The sequence below is a fragment of the Lacerta agilis genome, chromosome 7 (genome assembly GCF_009819535.1).
Source record: "Lacerta agilis isolate rLacAgi1 chromosome 7, rLacAgi1.pri, whole genome shotgun sequence".
Classification (NCBI taxonomy): Eukaryota; Metazoa; Chordata; class Lepidosauria; order Squamata; family Lacertidae; genus Lacerta; species Lacerta agilis.
Window position 1 is genome coordinate 30,440,904 of NC_046318.1, and position 19,794 is coordinate 30,460,697.

The 19,794-nt window shown below is 41.1% G+C and overlaps 1 protein-coding gene across 4 annotated transcripts in view; it reads left to right on the forward strand.

Annotated features, from left to right (window-relative positions):
- Positions 1–19,794, forward strand: part of CARMIL1 (capping protein regulator and myosin 1 linker 1) — a 134,958-nt gene that overhangs the window by 98,462 nt on the left and 16,702 nt on the right. For 2 of the 4 annotated variants that reach the window (XM_033154724.1, XM_033154725.1), the window contains 8 exons: positions 953–1,081; positions 1,507–1,638; positions 3,155–3,330; positions 5,035–5,122; positions 6,047–6,196; positions 13,871–13,888; positions 18,412–18,478; positions 19,229–19,425. In XM_033154724.1, the coding sequence (XP_033010615.1) occupies positions 953–1,081; positions 1,507–1,638; positions 3,155–3,330; positions 5,035–5,122; positions 6,047–6,196; positions 13,871–13,888; positions 18,412–18,478; positions 19,229–19,425 (957 nt within the window). The remainder of the gene's footprint in view (positions 1–952; positions 1,082–1,506; positions 1,639–3,154; positions 3,331–5,034; positions 5,123–6,046; positions 6,197–13,870; positions 13,889–18,411; positions 18,479–19,228; positions 19,426–19,794) is intronic. The other 2 variants (XM_033154726.1, XM_033154727.1) reach the window with 1 other exon arrangement.

Here is a 19,794-nt window from a genome sequence, read left to right on the forward strand (position 1 = left end):
CTGACTGTATGTAGAACTCTGGATCCCAACACGTATTCCTGAACATCAGATTCCTCCCCTGCTGAACCACCATTCTAAGTCTGAAGTCAGATTTGGCCCAGGAGCCAAATGTGACCTTCCTAGCATCACTGCCTGACCCATGGGGCACTCCCAAGGCCACACCTTTCACTAGCTCTGCCTTACACCCTTATTAACTGTTTTTGCATGGTTGAGTTGTGTCCTTGAATTCTGATAATGCTTCTTGCTTACCTGGATGAGAGAAGGGTCTGTGAGTGCATGTAGAAATTAAACTACTCTAAATCATCATCATCACCATCATCATCATTTATTACTTATACCCCACCCCATCTGGCTGGGCCTCCCCAGCCACTCTGGGTGGCTTTCAACAGAACATTAAAAACAGAATAAAACTTCAAACATTAAAAACTTTCCTAAACAGGGCTGCCTTCAGATGTCTTCTAAAAGTTGGATAGTTGTTTATTTCTTTGACATCTGATGAGAGGGCATTCCACAGGGTGGGCACCACTACCAAGAAGGCTCTCTGCCTGGTTCCCTGTAAACTCACTTCTCGCAGTGAGGGAACCACCAGAAGGCCCTCGGAGCTGGATCTCAGTGTCTGGGCAGAATGATAGGGGTGGAGATGTTTCTTCAGGTATACTGGGCCAAGGCCATTTAGGGCTTTAAAGGTTAGCACCAACACTTTGAATTGTGCTTGGAAACATACTGGGAGCCAATGTGGGTCTTTAAGGACTGGTGTAATATAGTCTCAGCGGCCACTCCCAGTTACCAGTCGTAACTGCCACATTCTGGATTAATCTTGCTCTGCCCATTTTTGCCTCTAACCGTCATGTGGCCCCCATAAGGTTACCCAGAAAACTGGGAATGAAAATGTTTCACGGCTTTTCTGATGATTGCTAATATTATCTTTTCTTCCTGCTCTGTTTCTGTGTAGATGATCGACAGAATATGTGTCAAAGTGCAAGACCATATCAACTCTTTAAGAAACTGTGGTGTTGATACTATACAGGAAGATCTGAAATCAGCAGAAAGACTTATGAAAGATGCAAAGAACTCCAAAACGGTAAGTGGTACCAGGCTTTTACATCACTGGCGTATAATTCCAATAGAGTGAAATTAAAATGTTAATGTAGATTAAGTACAGTCATACCTCGGGTTATGTACGCTCTGGGTTACATACTTTCCGGGTTATGAACTCCAGTAACCCGGAAGAGCAACCCGGAGCGCGCGTGGAAGTGCAGAAGTGTTCTGCGCAGTTCGTGTATGTGCAGACGCGTTCGTGCATGCACAAACAGCTACTTCCAGGTTTTTCGCGTGCTTGTTCAGGTTGCGTACTTTTTGGGTTACAAACTGACCCAGAACCAATTACATAAGCAACCCAGGGTACCACTGTATTTTTTAAAAAATATTTTATTTACATTTACCTGCTTAACAGGATTCTCTAGATAATTATTAATTTGAGTTAATTTGTTGCAATAATTTTTACAGTTACTGCCCAATCTATATCATCTTGGTGGACCTTCATGGGCAGGAGCAAATGGCTCCTTATCAAACCCAATCCAGGAGACACTAGAATCAATGGCTGGGGAGGTTACCAGAGTCGTCGATGATCAACTCAAGGTATTATTATTATTATTTTTATTTTTCATTTCAGCTCTATACCACTTTATATTTTGAAGGGGGGGAACCAAAGCAGTTTACAACACGTTAAAACTTTCAAATAGAATAACCCAGAGTAAAACTTTACTGAAGGAAGTCAAAGCAACTTTATTAACTGGAAATGAAAATGTTACCTTAAAGAAATAAAATAAAATAAAACAGTACAAAGTATGTCAGTCAACAGAATGCACTTGTAAAGTTAACAAAAATGTTTCAGAAGAAAACATTGCTAAAGGAAGTCAAATATAAAATGCACATTTGAAACAGCATAATTGGCAAGGGAATAAAAAGTTCTCTTAAGCAATGAACATATCTGTCGCTGTTGCTGCAAATGGTGGTTCATGGCGGGCTGAAAGCCACCCACCTGTCTTATCACCATCCTAACGTTAGAGTAACATCAGGTGATGCTGCGCTTTGAAGCCCCGGTTTTCAGGATTTCAAATGGCAGCACAGGGCTGCCTGAAAGCCCTTTTGCTAACAGTCCTGTGTGGCTCCTTAAACTTCAGAAAATATGAAGTTTTAAGAGCTGTTCAAAACTGTTTTGGAAAGGGAACTTCCAGTTTTTGGAGGTTCAAAGAGAAGTGCAAGGAAAGAGAAGCGTGTGGGAGTGTGCTGTGCTCCAGCAAAGGAACATTCATGACTTCACTTCAAGTTCTCAATTGTTCCTTTGAAGTCCTGCCCATATCTATCCTGCACCTGCCGTTTTGTATTTAGAACAGGTTGCCGTGACTTTCCAAAAATGACCCAGCGTGCACATGGTCAAAAGCTTCCCCAGCCCTGCTGTAATTTATTTCATTGCCTAAAAAAAAATCCATCCAGAGTAGTAATACTTGGAATAAAATTAAGTTAGGGAGATTGTATCATGCCATATTAAAAGGGAATCATAATGCCCAGCGGTGTTCGTAGTTGCAGTCAGCCCTTGGAGGTATTATTAGGAGAAGGTAAGGAGTATCTATTCTGGTGTGAAAAAAGCAATGCCTAAAATTCAGTGGAAATTTGTCTATGAGGAAGCATAATCATCACACATCGAGTGTTAGAATTTCTCCTGCAATGGCTTCTGCTTCCAACTGCTTGCTGTGTTAGTGTATTTGTGAACTTAGTAGCAGCTCTAAACCTACAGGTTGGACTTCTGCTCATAAGAAGCAAAAAATGAAAATGCCTTAGTCAGTGGGAAGGTCATGAAGAACTATAGAAACACCACTTGTTTCTAAATTCTAAATTAGAGGAGTTAATGAGGAAGAAAATGTTACAATTCATGCTAGAAATATGTAGGGTAATTTCAAAAGACGTTCTTATATGAATCTGCCTAGGGATAAGCTGCATGGTAGAAGAAAGTGTCCATAAGAACTGGCACTTAATTTGATGAAACTTCATAATTTGTGAGTTGCACATCACCAGGCCTTAGCATTAAAGCAGCACATGCAGTATTTCAGATGGTTTCTTGAAAAGGTTTGCCTTCCTTCACTTTGTGCAACAGACACTGCTTGAGTCTATGGTTGATGCAGCAGAAAATCTCTGTCCAAGTGCAATGAAGAAAGCACACATAAGGCAAGATCTGATTGAGTCAGGCACTGAAAAGATTTCCATTCCACGGACATTTGTTAAAAATGTTCTCTTGGAGCAGTCTGGCATTGACATTCGTAATAAAATTAGGTAAGTCAGTATGATTTCTCGGTTTGTCTGTGGATTCAGTGGCACATATTTAAATTCTACATTGTTAAAAGCAGGCATCTACCAGTCCCTGCAACAGCAAATGGGGAATACCAGCAGTTCTAGACTTAGTTTGTTTCTACCCCCCTTAAGCCTGGATGTCCAAGTGTTTGATTCTTGGCTCATCTCATGGTCCAGAAAGTCCTAACAGACATACTGGTTTATTGCATGTCCAACTTTGTTTTCTGATTAGAATGTTTTGTTGACACAGAACTAAGGTCTTATAAAACATGTATAGAAACTGAAGTTCAGGCTATGGTGCCACAGTTAATGTAGAATACAATTAATTTCATTATTTGATTTTTAAACATGGTTCATTAATTTGATCTCTTGTGAATTGTTGCCTTTCACTATTGAGGCAGGGGATGTCCAGATTAGGGATGCGTAGAACCATCTATTTATGGTCTGTGTCAATTTTGCACATGTTCATTTATATGTCCCTTTCATTCTGGGTCCACATCAGTCTGGAAATTTGTAAAGAACTGCAAAAATAACACCACATTATTTTTGTATGCATTTCCCCCCATAAAATATATGTTTGTATACTTTAAAATACACTTTTTACAGGTTTTTATTTCCTTTTTAGCTGAGAGCTGTATCGCAAACTTCAGAGAAGTATGAAATCCAAAAGATCATGCATTCCAATCTATATATTGGGAAATGCAACTCAGGCTGTTACCTTAAATGCAGACTGAATGAAATCCCCTAGAATATCTACTCCAGATACACCTTTTCACCAAAAAAGAAAAGAAAAGATGAACACAGTTTGGAAAGGAAATGTTTCCTATAAAACCTCTACAGAGTACAAATCAGCAAAAGAAATATTGATTTACTGTCCATGTACTCCATGTAACCTGGTTTATTTACTACACGAATTAGCCTCTGTTTTATATCTTCTTGTTTAATACAAAAGCAAAAGCCCTGAGATAAGTTGTAACAAAATTGCAAATTCATCAGTTTTTTTGTTTTTTAAAGTTTACAATCTAATTCTATTGATACAGTGGTCAGGACCATTGCAGATGTCATAGCAACCTTGCAAGGAGACCAGGGCAGCCTAACTGTGCTCCCCTAAACACTATAAGACTTGCACATAGCCATTAAGCATCCATGGCTCAGAAGTGCCTTACGATGCTCTGGGGCATATGTTCCTACTCTGTTCTCACATTTTGCAGCTTGGCACAAACCAATGGCGCACATGCATTTGAACTGATGTCACATTATGCAGTGGCATAATTGCATGAACTATGTCATGTATCAACATTGGTTGTTGTGTGGTTTATTTAAGGCACTCCATCTGTAGAGTGCCAGATCTTTGAACTGGACCCTGAGACAACATCAACATAACACTTCCAGAAGTTCCAGCCTTGTAGTGCAAATACTTCTGATGAAGTTGTTATACATCTGGTTCTTTGTGTTAGAAATGATTCATCATATTTGCTGAAAGTGTGTGTGGCGTTTTGTGTATTTTCATAATATTAATAATAATTATTAAATGTCCTCTGTTCCTACATGCACATTCATACATTTCTCCCTGGAGAAATTTTGAGATCTTTGTAACTTTTACATCATACAGCCAGTAGTGTAAAGAATAACAGAAACTCTTGTGTGAATTAAGCTTTCCTTTTCTTATTCTCAACTTTCACACAGTGAAGTGAAGTTGACAGTTGCCTCATTTCTCTCAGACCGAATCGTAGATGAGATCCTTGACGCACTGTCACATTGCCATCATAAACTGGTGAGTGCTTACACAGATCTGAGTATTTCAAGATATTTATAACTGCTCTGCATGATTTGCCTGTTACGTTGCACTCACCTGCAGTGTACCTTCCAAATATATACCCATATGTTTTGTTTCAAACTGTTCTTAATATTATATTTTAAAATTATAACCCACCCAACAACATTAGGGTGAAGGACGGGTAAGAAATCAAATTATAATTGCAATTAGGATTATCTCTCTGTATCACGTTGTAGTTACATAAATGGCGACCACAGGGTCCCTAACACCCATAATGGACAAAATATCTGTATAATACTGTGTAAATTGATACTAGTAAGGTATCAATGTGAATGAGGTCGAAGGGACAAAGACTCAGCTGGACATGCATTTAACAACAGGCTTGTAATGTGGCATACATCCTCAACCCTCTGTAATCTCTGTTACATAGTCAGAGAATTGTTGCTCAAGAGTTCAGAACTTTGACTAGAATGTAAGAAAACCAGATACTTGAAGAATGTCGTATGGAAGAGGACAAAGTCTTCTTCTTTACTGTTGCAGAGAGAGCGAGCAGGACTAAATATAATGGACTCTAGTTGCAGGAGGGTAGATTCTGTTGAACATAAGGAGAAACATCCTGAGGTTAAGAGCTGTTTGGCAAGGAACCAATTATCTGGAGGGATAATGGGCTCTTCTAGCAGAGGCCAGACAGTCATCTCAGGGAGATGCTCTAGTTCTGCATTTCCTGCACGGAGGTGGGTGTGAACTAGATTTCCTACAAGGCCCTGTCCATTTCTGGGAGGAGTTGCTCTGTGAAGGGCTCTGAGTCTGAGTCAACTCTTGCTCTTTTGGCAGCATTTGCATTGAACTTTTTTTTTTTTTAATTGTCCAGCGTTTCATTTTTACAAAGAGCACTTTCTCCTATTTCAACCTTTCCTCTAGGCTGATCATTTGACCCGGCGAGGCAAGCCCCTTCCCAGTCAGGAATCATTAGATATTGAACTAGTAGAGGAAAAACCTGCGAAACGTTCCATCATCACAGTTGAGGAGCTAACTGAAATTGAACGTTTGGAAGACCTAGATACATGCATGGTAAGACACCTTTTGCCCTTGTCTAGATCTCGGCACTTGAAAGATACTCTAGTTCATTTAAACTTCTGATTGTTGTTATTGAAAACTTTGAGCGAGTAAATATGAATGGTGTGTGAAACATTTGCCCAATAAACATATTGCAGACAAAAGGAAAGGTAGAACTTTCCTTTCCTTTCCTTTCCACTTTTATTTCTTGTAGTTATCTTTTTATGGTATCTTTTAGTGTGTGCTTTTAGTGTGTGCACATTAGTGTGGTGGACGTTTGGTGGGTTTTGGTTGCTGCTGCTATTGTTCCAAGACTTATTATGAATCTCATCATGAATGAATTGGCAATCTGTTCTTACAAATAGTATAGATCTTTTTTGCCCTTGGCTCAGACTTTTTTTTATATATGGATTTCTTTTGTTCATGACTTTAAGGAAACTGAAAATTGTGTGTGTGAATCTTTCTTCTGCTCAGTAGATGGCTCAAGTAAGGCGGCTGAGTCTTGACAATTAAGTGACCTTTCTCAAGGGAGTTGTTATGTGCACATTTTTCATTTCCCTCCAGTATTTGTGCATATGCACACAAATGCCTTTCAACTGAGAATAACATTTTGTTTGATGAAGTGGACTTTAGTACTTGAAAGCTTGTGGCATAATAAATATCCAAGTCTTCAAGGTACCACAAGACTCTTGATTGTTTATTATGTACATTAGAGACTGATCTTTTATACAGAGCTAAACTGGGTCAAAATAATCAAATAACTCATTCAGCAAGCAGCATGAATTCTGCATGCTGCATTATTGATGGTACATGTTATCTAACTAGCTCTTGTAGGCAGTTTTGTAAATAAGGGGCATAACTGCCTATCATTGCTTTATTTCATGGCTCTTATTTTTCCAAATGTCCTACCCATAGATGTCCTGGCAATTTTATCACAGTTCAAAATCAAATAAGTGCAGTTGGTAGTGGTTTGTTGACCATAATTACAAATTTAAGAATATATTAACAAAAATAGATTGGCTGCAGAACAGTATCGACTATACTTTCTAAAACAGTCTTCTACTGACTCACACTATTGGACCATTGAGCTTTGTTTGACAAAAGATTGCTCAAGTCATTAGGTTATTTGGGTCAAGGTACACTGATGATGCCCAACTCTACTTCTCTGTGACATCTGAATCAGGATAGGCCATTCAAGCCCTGGACTCAGTGGTGGGCTGGATGAGGGGAATAAACTCTGATTCCTGACAAGATGGAGGTGCTGTGGGTGGGTGGTTCCTGAGCCCAGATAATTGGTTAATTGCTTTCTGTGGATGGGGTCGTGCTCCCCCTGAAATAGCATGTTCATAGTCCAGAGGTGTTCCTGGATTCATCATCGTTGCCAGCAGCTCAGCTTACCTCATTGGCTAGGAGTGCCTTCTACCAACTTTGGTTGGTAAGTCAGTTATGGCCATGTCTGGACCTGAATAGCCTGAGCAGTATCGTCCCAAGTTCTGGTAACCTCCAGACTGTATTGTTGCAATTCTCTCTGTGTAAGGCTGCCCTTCAGGCTGGTCTGGAAGCTACAGCTAATGCAAAATGCAGTGGTTCTACTGCTTACAGGGACAGGATATCACTAACACATTTACCCTACTGTTGAAAGAATTGCACTGGCTGTGATTGGCTACTAGTCCAAGCTCAAGATGATGGTTTTAGTGTGTATAGTGCTGTATACCTAAAGATCAGGATACCTGCAAGATCATTTCCCCCCTTGTATGCTCAATTGATCATTGACCTGTTCAGGTGAGGACTGCCTGCACATTCCCTCTTATCAGGAAGTCTGTTCAGCACATGCAGGAATCAGTCCTTTAGTGTTGCGGCACCTACCTTTTGGAATTCCCTCCCCTTGAATATTTAGACAGGCACCATCTCTGTTGTATTTCCGGCACCTACCGAGGACTGTCCTCTTTCAACAAGTATTTTAAGTTAGTATGTTTCCCAGTTTGCATCTGTATCAGATTTGTTTTTATAATGATTTTATGTTTTATCATTTGTTGTGTGGCACCCAGTGGTCCTTTGGGGAACAGGGTGGGATATAAATTTGATTGATAAATCCTTGAACAGAATTCCTCATCAACCCTGACGCATGAAATATTTTCCGCTAAAGACCTCTGGAATTGGGACCATCTGCATGCAAACCAAATGCTTGTACCTCTGAGCAATAGCTCCTCCCATTACAAACATTTCAACTACTATCAGAAGTCATAAGGTACTTGTGGGCCAAAGTGATCACTACATCTGCAAAACTCTGAATGAGCTGTTTACTCAGGAAGTTGCAGTTTTCATTGGCAGTGGAATCAAGTGTCCCAACCAGCAGACTCTTAAGTTCTTTTGTAGGACAAACTACAGTTACATGTCTGCATTAATTGATGGATCATCTTTTTAAAAAGAAGTTTGAAAAAAGAAAAGCACAATATTCCGATTTAGAATCTTTCTAGTGGAAGCTATTGAGAGCTCCCGTTGCTCGGTCCCTGCTCCTGCCAACCTAGCAGTTCAAAAGCACGTCAGTGCAAGTAGATAAATAGGTACCACTCCAGCAGGAAGGTTAACGGCATTTCCGTGCGCTGCTCTGGTTCGCCAGAAGAGGCTTAGTCATGCTGACCACATGACCTGGAAGCTGTACGCCGGCTCCCTTGGCCAATAAAGCAAGATGAGCACCGCAACCCCAGAGTCATCCGCAACTGGACCTAATGGTCAGGGGTCCTTTACCTTTTGCCAGAGAAGGGCTTCAAATCTGCTTCAGTTCTTGTTCCCTCTTAAAACCTCAGTGATACACATAAGAGAAAGATGGGGACATTTGCCTTCATATACCTCTCAGTATTATCTTTCCATAGCCAGGAAATCAAATCTCCCTCTCAAGGGTAGACATCTCTCTCCCCACCACCAGGGAGGCAGATCTGAAAAACCCATGACCCCTGGAACACCTTCCCCAGGAACCATAGGATTGTGCCCCAATAGTTTTTGAAATAATAGCCATAAAAGAACTATTGCAAATAGCTACATGTTGTTTGGTCTGATCTATGGTTGTTGTGTCTTTAATGTTAATGCAGTAACAATATCAGCATTGTATTTTTACTTCAAAGATTTCTCTGTGTGACGGTGGGAGTGTTCATTGGGTAGAAGTTATTCTGAGAAGCAAATACAGTTCAAGCTGCTGGTTAAACAGAAGATCTCCTACTTAAAATTTTCAAACTACTGTTTGTGTTTCCAGTAAGGAGCTTTTGCTTCTGGCGCAAGCTTGAGAGATCTGGCTCTTGTTTGAGCCCAAGAATTCAAGAAAAGCATTTGAAGTCATTTCCAGGAGATGCTCCCACCCTGAGCACAGCAGAGAAAATCTAAAATTAGTCTGTGATGAAAGGCACCCAGCCTCATCCCATCAGTAGGGGAAAGAGTTACCTTCGGAAACATCTTATGAATCTAGCTGTAATCAAATTTGTTCCTGGGATTTGCACTGCAGATCTTGGAGTGTTCAAATATGTGTTAAAGGATATTTGACTTCTATCGTAAGAGCATCCCTGCTTAATATACCGCAGAGTTTCAAATGCTAATTAGGACTCTTTGATTGATCTAATGTTGAGCAAGCTTACTTACACTTTGTTCTGATGTTTTATGTACTGAGGTTTTTTGTTTTGTTTTTAGTATAGCTCTCAACGTGCTCTTTTTAATGTCTTTCATGATTAGTTTAGCCCTTGGTCAGGTTTCTAAGGCTGTTCAGACCACTCCAATTTGCCTGGAGACTTCACACTTAAGTGCTAAATATAGATCACTCTCCATTATCCTTTCTCGGTATTTCATGGTTCATTCACTTCGGTTTCAGCACTAAATCATAACCTGCCTGAAAATAAGAGGCATGTGTGCGTTTTCCCATCTTCTTTATGACTGTGCAATCTTCAGGAGGCGGTTGGAGGATGGATGGCGGCTAACAGATTGAGGTTGAATCCTGACAAGACAGAAGTACTGTTCTTGGGGGACAGGAGGAGGGCAGGTGTGGAGGATTCCCTGGTCCTGAATGGGGTAACTGTGCCCCTGAAGGACCAGGTGCGCAGCCTGGGAGTCATTTTGGACTCACAGCTGTCCATGGAAGCGCAGGTTAATTCTGTATCCAGGGCAGCTGTCTACCAGCTCCACCTGGTACGCAGGCTAAGACCCTACCTGCCCGCGGACTGTCTCACCAAAGTGGTGCATGCTCTGGTTATCTCCCGCTTGGACTACTGCAATGCGCTCTATGTGGGGCTGCCTTTGAAGGTGACCCGGAAACTGCAATTAATCCAAAATGCGGCAGCTAGACTGGTGACTGGGAGTGGCCGCCGAGACCACATAACACCGGTCCTGAGAGATCTGCATTGGCTCCCAGTACGTTTCCGAGCACAATTCAAAGTGTTGGTGCTGACCTTTAAAGCCCTAAACGGCCTCGGTCCTGTATACCTGAAGGAGCGTCTCCACCCCCATCACTCAGCCCGGACACTGAGATCCAGCGCCGAGGGCCTTCTGTCTGTTCCCTCACTGCAAGAAGCAAAACTACAGGGAACCAGGCAGAGGGCCTTCTCGGTAGTGGCGCCCGCCCTGTGGAACGCCCTCCCATCACAGGTCAGGGAAATAAACAACTACCTGACATTCAGAAAAAACCTGAAGGCAGCCCTTTTTAGGGAAGTTTTTAATGTTTGATATTGTTGTATTTGGTTTCTGTTGGAAGCCGCCCAGAGTGGCTGGGGAAATCCAGCCAGATGGGCGGGGTACAAATAATAAATATTATTATTATTATTATTATTCACACGGCACTGGCACAGAATTAATGTCCAGACTTAAGGAAAGGAAGAAGATTCTCTCTAAAGGCTACTTTATAAATTAAGAGTTTGTCTTTCACTGTTGGATACAGGCTTGGTGCTCTTAGTGTTGTAGTTGAAGTGGCCTTGTAAGGTTGAACAGGATATTTAAGTATTTTTGTTTTTGCTCTGTGGAGTTGACTTGCAGGTGAACTCTTAAACCGACATTGGTCAGACTCAGTTGTGGATTATTGTATGGGAAGCTGAGCCATTGCATGGTGCACTGGCATGATTTAGTGCTTGTCATAATTCTCTTGCAGCTCATGCATACTTCCTTTTGCTTCCGCACATTTCAGACACAGGTCCCCCGCTGTAAAGCTCCGTGTTTGAGCAGGTTGCTGCTGATTTGTGTCTCGGAACTTTCCCCAGAAAACCCTTGTTTTACTGCTGAATTGGAGTAAATGGCTATCCCACAGAAAACCCAATTGCCATTTGCTGTGATTCAATGGTAAAATGTGGATTTTACTGGGGAAAGCTCCGAGACCAAAAAAAACCCCCAGCAATGCTCAGACACAGAGTTTTAAAGCCAGGACTTATGCCTAGAAACATTGCACAATCTGGATGCACCCTTAGTTGTGTGATTGCTAAACCTGCCAAAAAACAACAACCAGGCTCTTCAGACATTACGTAGCTAATGACAGCGTGGCAGCAACTTTCATAGTGGTAGACTTCAGATGTTCTGTGACTGGTATTGGAGCAGCTGTTGGATCTAGCAGCAAGTAAGCTAGTAAAATGACACCTGAAGAGGAATGTTGTTCCATGCATCTCACTGCCATGGTGTTTAACACTCAAGCATTTAGCTGTTCAGTCTTAATAAAAGTAAGGAAACGTTTTGCCTTCCACTTCCCTTCTGGGCAGCCTTCTATGGCTCTTCCTGCCCAAGCAGGAAAACGTATTTCAGTGAGGGTAAGACAAGAATGGCACATTCCATTTCCATCTAAAATTAAAGGGAAATACTCTGCTTACAGCTACCAGCTGGAACAAAACTCTGTCAATTTAGAACCATGGGCATAGAATGGTGCAAGAGACAAATGGCAACCTTCTCTCCTCCACTGAAGTATACAAAGTTTCTGTATATGTAATTAAGACTGTTCCACCTGCACTAAGGCTTCAGCAAAGGCACCAACTACACCTATGTTAGCCTGACCAGCCTTAAGATTGACTTCAAAGAAGAGACCTCTGGCTTACTGGAAAGTTCCACCAGTCCAGTGGATGATGCCAGCAAGAGGATCTTTTGGGTGGTGGCCCCCACACCTATGGAATTCTTTCATTACAGGGATATATACGATCCCATCTTTATTTGCCTTTAAATGGATTCTGAAGAAATACTTGTTTCAATCTCTCTTCGGCTGAAGTGTTGTGTGCCAGGAGTTTTAACTGCTGCTGATTTTTGATTGGGGTGGATAAGGTATAATGTATTTAATTGTTTAAGTTGTTTTAATTTTGAGAGCCGCCTTGGGAGGGCTACGGCATGAAGGACAGGCTAAGAATCCATTCATAAATGTTAAAATAGTGTGATGTCAGCTCTCAGCACTTGCAGCAGCATTCAGAGCTATGTATTGTGTCTTGACCGCTCAGCAGAGCATAGAAATGGACTCCAAATTATTCTGTTTTAATCTAGATGTCAGGCAAGTGTTGAAACAAGTGAAATATTATTTCCTAAACCATTTCACTTAGTTGTAGGAAGAGGGACTATATATAGTGACCCAAATGGTATATTATGTGTATAGCATTCCATGAAATTGCAGAGGTTTGACACAAATATGGAGAGAATAAAATTTTGCTCTGTTTCTATCTCAATCTGGTTCTTGGAGGGTTTTTGTTTATTTTGAGAATAAAAAAGAGGAGTGTTTTACTCTGAAATGCTTTGAACTACAATAAAGTTTCTATGCTACATACAGTGAACCAGATGCTATGTTAGCATTCCATGAAATGGAATTATTTAGGATAACCCTTAGGCGACTGAGAATGTTACGGAAGTTACGTAAAATTCCTCTGCAAATGCTGAAGGAACTTGCTCTCCCCCTCCACTCCACCCCTACTTGTATGCTCGGTTAGATGGCTGTTTTAAAATAAATATCCTTGTGTTCAAACTAAAATGCAACATACATGTAATTTGGTGAAAACACTAGTATTCATGCCACATGCGTTATTCACAAATAAGGAGGGGCATGGTTTGTTTGTTACTGCGATTAAAACCATTGTATAGTATCTCCATTGAACTCTCTTCTGGAAAACACGCATATGTTTGGGAGGTTTGCTCATTTATGTTAACTCCGTTAATGGCATTTAGACATAGGCCACAAGAGGATGTCTTCTGCCAAGCGTCTATTTCTCCCAGATGTTTGAAATGTAACACTGAACTGTGCTGCAGTATAAAGAATAATAATAACAACTTCAGGTTCAAGAAGCTACCGGCCCTTCAGTGATCTGAGCCAGGAACTTACATTATTTCAATTAAAAAGCAAGATCCTCAAATGTTTTGAAAGTGCATGAGGTTCTACACTCGAGGTCTCCATGCTCCCCTGCCCCTTTTAGTCATCTTCACCTCCTCAGTGAATCATAATAAAGCATAATGAAAGCACAGAGAGAACTTCCCTGTTTCACATCTATATGCACCTGATATAAATCTGTTCCCATTTTGCCTTAATGTGAAAGGTTTGTATCTTCTGCTTATCTTTGCTCCAGTATTTCTGCTTCTATATTTTTTTTTATTTGCCAGATTTCAGCACTGCTTGCTTCTCCCTACTCTTCTCCCTTGAAACTGCTCTTGCTTTATCTTCTGCCCATTCATATTCTTTTATCTTTCTCTTCTGGCTGCATGGAGACTCTCTGCTGTACAAGTGTAAGTATTTTTGTTTTAAGCTTTGCTGTTTCTTACCTACTACGTTTTTCTTGCTCCATTTGCTTCTGTAGCGCCTTACTAATCTGTTGGGGGAAATGCCGTACCGTCCGTGTGCAGCTATTAACAGAAACAGGCGACAATTTGGAAGCGAAGTTGGATTTTACAAGACGTTCCAGCCAGCATAATGTGTGGCGAATTGGAAATATCCCTCGGAAGACCTGAGAACAATACCAAGCACAATGTTCACATAGCACTAGATAATGGCTAAGAAAATCTCTGGATTCAGTTGTGCATTAATGCTAAGATCAGTTTATTGAAAACAAAGCTTTGAAGGAACAGAAGGTAGGGTTTTCCCAGGGGCAAAACTAGGCTTTATTTCACCTGAGTCAAAGATCCCGTTTGGCGCGCACACCCACACCCACAGACACAGGTGCCCCTCTGGAGACTTCACCCAGGGCAAAACCCCTAGGTAGCCCCACTGTAGCTGTGGCACTAGTTTCCCTGTCATAGATTTTAAGGTGGCATATTTTCTGTTGCACTGCGTTGCCTCTGCTTGGCAAATGCCATTCAAGCATGCAATATTTCTACCTTTGGCGGGGAGAGGGAGAAAAGGAAAAGAGACTGGATATGATCTGAATGAAAATGCATTCAGCAAGTTTATGTGACAGGAATAAAGCAGAGGCAGCAGAAACAGGGAAACTTTTGTATATAACCTCTTCTGGAGTCATTTCAAGTCTTAATTATGCTAAGCAATGGCGTGTAAAGTTTCCCCTTAAAACCAAGATTGAAGCGCTCCGTACGTGTTAAAATGTAATTTCCACTTCCAGTTATAAGAGGATATAACAGAAATCCCTACTTTTTCCCTTGGGCAGTGGAAGAATCAATACACTAGGTTTCTTGCCAGTTTTTCCTCAGATGCCCACATCCTCTGGCAGTTCTACACTTCCATTTCTGTTCTTGATCGTTTGCCAGCCAGGCTTTGGTTTAAGGAGGAGCAACAATCACAAGTACTACAGGTGACACGAGCTATTATAGAGCGGGATACAACAGGTGATGCTTTACGTTAAAACAAAGCAACCAGGAATCTGGAGTGGCATGCACCACCAGTTTGCTTTAGAGCTGGAGTGTAACTTGAGTACTTGGAAGAACATGTTTTCTCTCCTTCTGCGCTGCAGGGCTTTTCCTTTTCAATTTGTGAAGATTTGGTTTGCATCACTTTCAGCATACTGTTTCTGCTTTTCGTGGTCTCTAGGAAAAGGTCACATCACACATGCAAATATTTTATCAAAAGTGGTTATGCAGGTGTGGGGAAAACCCACATGCATTGCCACCTGTAAAAATCATATATATATGTTCTACCATTCCTACATTTGATGGAATAGTTGCTATTCGTAATGCATCCCGAAAACTAAGCAGACACGTGCATTTTCATCCATCCTACATTATGCTGCAAATGGTACACTAGACTAATAATGAAAATATATTTTTAAATCATACAAATTGGATTGCCTTTCGGTATGTATGAATGGCGTCTGCTTCTCTGCCAATCTTTCTGCTGAACCAAATGCCGCTCAAATTCAGCTGTATGGGCAGAACTTTTAAGAAGAATGTCTTAACACAGTTTCCCCCATCCTGGCAGCCTTCAGGTGTTTTGGGTTACAATTCTCAACATCCTTGAACATTTGCTAGAGATGCCAGGGGCTGACAGGAGTTGTACTTCAAAACATTGGAGGACATCAAGGCTTGGAGAAGGCTGTCTTAACATATATAGGTAAAAATGGCTTGAACATGAGCTTCTGCAAGCACCAAAATGCTAATTAGGTTGAAAATAGATTATCTTCTATACACTTCATTACCATATTCACTCAAAATATAATAGTTGCCATAGACAGGTAAACACAAGATTCCTCCCTGCTCCCATCTCATTTTGCTGAAAGAGTTTTCAGCAATCTTCAGTTAAGCTTTTAGTGTGGCAGCACAGAGCATGTCTTAAAAGATTACTTGCATTCAATTGTACCAACTAAAATACCCTATCGATTCAAGGTCACCAGGAAAATGTGTAGATGATCTTGTGCCAGAAATTATTAATGAAATAAGTTAGATAAACTGTGCTTTCTTTGTATGGTTGGGACAAATTGATCAGTGTACCAGTGTAACAGTTATTAATTGTGCCAGCCTGGTGGCTGTAGGACACAATCGCTGTCTCTGCCTTGCCACTACTATTAGGTTTAGTCAGTTGGAATAATAATATTGTTTCATGATCCCCACTTGCCTAAGCAGTACAAAGCTCTAGGGGAAGTCTTTTACACTGTCTGGCTTATTGTTACAAGGCAGTACTGAAGACCTTCGGCATGCTTGGAATGTCTGCTTCTTTATAAATATGCAGGCTGAGCACAAGGGAACATGCACCCAGATATACCGGTAGTGCTAATATTTAAGGCAGCATTCAGTCCTGCAAAAGTAAACTGTGTGTTTATCAAGCCCTCCTTTTCTTTTTCCTTCATTGACTACAGTACAACTATCTAACAATGTTCTTCAATCCTACCCAAGCAGGTGGAGCGTGTCCAATAGCCACCATCCACCTGCTATCAAAAGCTCAGTTAACTAAGCAGGAATGTTCCTCTCAGTGCCCATTAAAGAAAATGCTTCACTCTAGGCTTTTGTTTAATTATCTGTTTACTTTGCATGGCTTTAACAATACATCGGACATTGTCGTAAATGTACCGTAACAAGAGCCAGGAAGCTGTAGATCCTGGTGACTAGCTGAGACCAGAAGGGGGAATAATCAGAGGCAGGATTCAAGGAGGGTACATGGAGAGAGAGAGAGAGAGAGAGAGAGAGAGAGAGAGAGAGAGAGAGAGAGAGTTGGGGTGGGGGGTGACATGGGAAATATCAGGAAAACAACTGTAAACATATAATAGCATGCAGTGTTGCATGAATGGAAGGCAGTACAAAAGAAACTCATGTGGAGCAAGGAGGAAAATTTGGGCAGGGGGACTGAGGGCTCTCTGTGTGCATTTAATCAGGCCCTGTTCTCCTTCCTAATTGTTGCACACCAAAGTACCTCAGATTCTAATTAACTGGTTAGCATCATTTAGTTTCTTTTAACTTGTACTTTTTGGTTCAGGAACTGGTTACCCAGGCAACAACAAGATAGTGGGAATAGGCTCATCAAGCTTACAGAAGAGGTACCCCCCACCCCTACTCTAAATCTGTATCCTTTCCTATTTTGATTCTGTGGATTTTTTGTGTTTGCCACAGTAATATGAACTAGATTCTTTTAGGGGTGTCGCCTGAAGCTCTTCCCTGTTGAGTACTACTGTTGTTTATAATGAGATTATTCTGATGATGGTCCATATCTGAAGTTCTCAGCACAGTGCCGATGGGCACAACAATGCCCTTTGATACCCTACTTGTGGTCCTCCCCCTGCCCCTCCTTACTTTTATTGTGTTTGCTCTTTGTTTGTTTTTATACTTGAGGGAGTTGGATTCTTTCCTTTGGTTTTTATTTGTTTAGGGCAGGGGTCAGCAAACTTTTTCAGCAGGGGGCCGGTCCACTGTTCCTCAGACCTTGTGCGGGGCCAGACTATATTTTTGGGGGGAAATGAACGAATTCCTATGCCCCACAAATAACCCAGAGATGCATTTTAAATAAAAGGACACATTCTACTCATGTAAAACCACGCTGATTCCCAGATCGTCCGCGGGCCGCATTTAGAAGGCGATAGGGCCGCATCCAGCCCCCGGGCCTTAGTTTGGGGACCCCTGATTTAGGGTGTTTTGACTGCTTTTTTGTCTGTGCTTTATTTGTATTTGGGGGGGGGTGTAGGTAGGCCAAGAACAAACTTTGGTTACAGCCTGTGGTTTGTTTGGAATGCGACAAACCATAAGCGCAGACTCAGTCCTAGCACTAAGCCAAACTAGGTCACACCACACCAGGAGGACCAAGGGAGGAACAAAGCAACCATAGTTCCTGTTGTGAGTACGCACACCCTCAGGTGTTCATGCTTAGGTGTGAACTTTCTTTCTTTGTCGGTATAATGCCTGAAAATAGAAAACACCATTCAAAGGTAGCTTGACTAAAAATAACGTTTAGGATAATGCTTCCATTGTTCAATAATAATACTTTTTTTTTTTTGCAAAATCTCAGTAACTGCTTAAAAATCAGATGGCACTATGTGACATTGCTCCTTTTCCAACCACATTTCATCAAACGTGATGAATTTGCAGACTTATTATAAATTCTGAACACCAGGTTTGAATGCTCTCCAGCACAATAAATGATCATTATGAATGATTCTGAAGAGAGAAAGCTTAATTAACCGTTACTTGATTAACAGATCACTTGATTTCTGATCCAGAATTAAACGAGCTTTGCTTTTGCTCCATCTTTCACAGCTGTGTTGACTTCATAATATGAAGAATATATTCCAGTCTTACTCAGAGCTAACAGCTGCACTGGTACAGCTCACTTTTCTGTCAGCACTTGTGACATTAAGTTTTGCCATCTTTTCATTCTGCAGATGACTCCTAAGTCTAAAAGGAAGAGTATCCACAGTAGAATGTTGAGGCCTGTATCCAGAGCTTTTGGTAAGTGTGATTCTTAGCTGGTGGTTGTTTCTTTTCACAATTTATTAAGCTACTTCCTTAAGATTTATAAGATTTACCTAAATAGACTAGGGATGGGGACTCTCCATATGATGATGGACTACAATGAAGGGCCCATCCCTGTTCTAGAGTATAAGCATTATTTGGTCTGGTGTTCTCCTCTAACCTTATACAAATTAACAATTCAAAAAAAGATACTGATGCTCAAGCTTCTTTAGGGGTGTTAGTTGTGTGGGAACCTGTGTCTACAAAAAAAGAGATGATTTGAAATACTTTGATAACTGCAATTCTATATTTAGAGACATTATGAGTGAAGATTGTTTAGATGCTGTAGGCCTGGTCATCGTCAAGCCTCACGCACTCACACGCTTCTCCCTCCCTTCTTCCTGCCCTTATGGACTCTGATTCCCTCATCCCCTTTCTGGTTTAAGACATCCTATAGTTCATCATTATATCCAAACCAGAATTGGAAACTATGTACAAACCATAATTTCCAGTTCTGGATTGCCACAAACCAGGGAGTGCAGAAAGGGTGGGGCATAAAAGTGATCCAGAGGCTCAGAACCAATCATCAAAGCATGATTTGTCATTATTCCAAACTATTTCAGACATGTCTGCTTACAAATACCACTTCCCACTGAGGGGGCTTATTGACAAGGTTATGCCTATGTTAACAAACCTGACCAGAGAAGGAGAGGTTCAAATATAATAAACTTCAAATATTTCTCTTAGAGATGGAGTTTGACTTGGACAAAGCATTGGAAGAAGTTCCCATCCACATAGAAGACCCCCCATTCCTTTCCGGAAGAGTGGACAAACGGACTTCTGGGCTTATGTCAGAGCTGCCTTCCGAGGAAGGGAAAAAACTGGAGCACTTTACAAAGCTACGGCCTAAGAGGAATAAAAAACAACAGCCCACGCAAACTGCTGTGAGTGACAATTTTGGTTGTAATATTTTACTTCATATGAGAGATAGCTCAGTCAGTAGAGCAAGAGACTCTTAATCTCAGGGTTGTGGGTTCAAGCCCCACATTGGGCAAAAGATTCCTGCATTGCAGAGGGGTTGAAATAGATGACCCTCATAGTCCCGCCCAACTCTACAATTCTAGGATTCTTATTATTCCATTATTTAAATAGTGTACAAGCTTTAAGCCGTGCTTTAAAGATTTCTGATAACCACGTTCAGCCCTGTTGGTTGCTTATTTATCTGTCCTCTGTCAGCACTCTTCATAAGAAAAGCTGCTGCTTCTCAAACCCATACACAGTTATGGCTTTTGACACCCATAACTGCCAATATT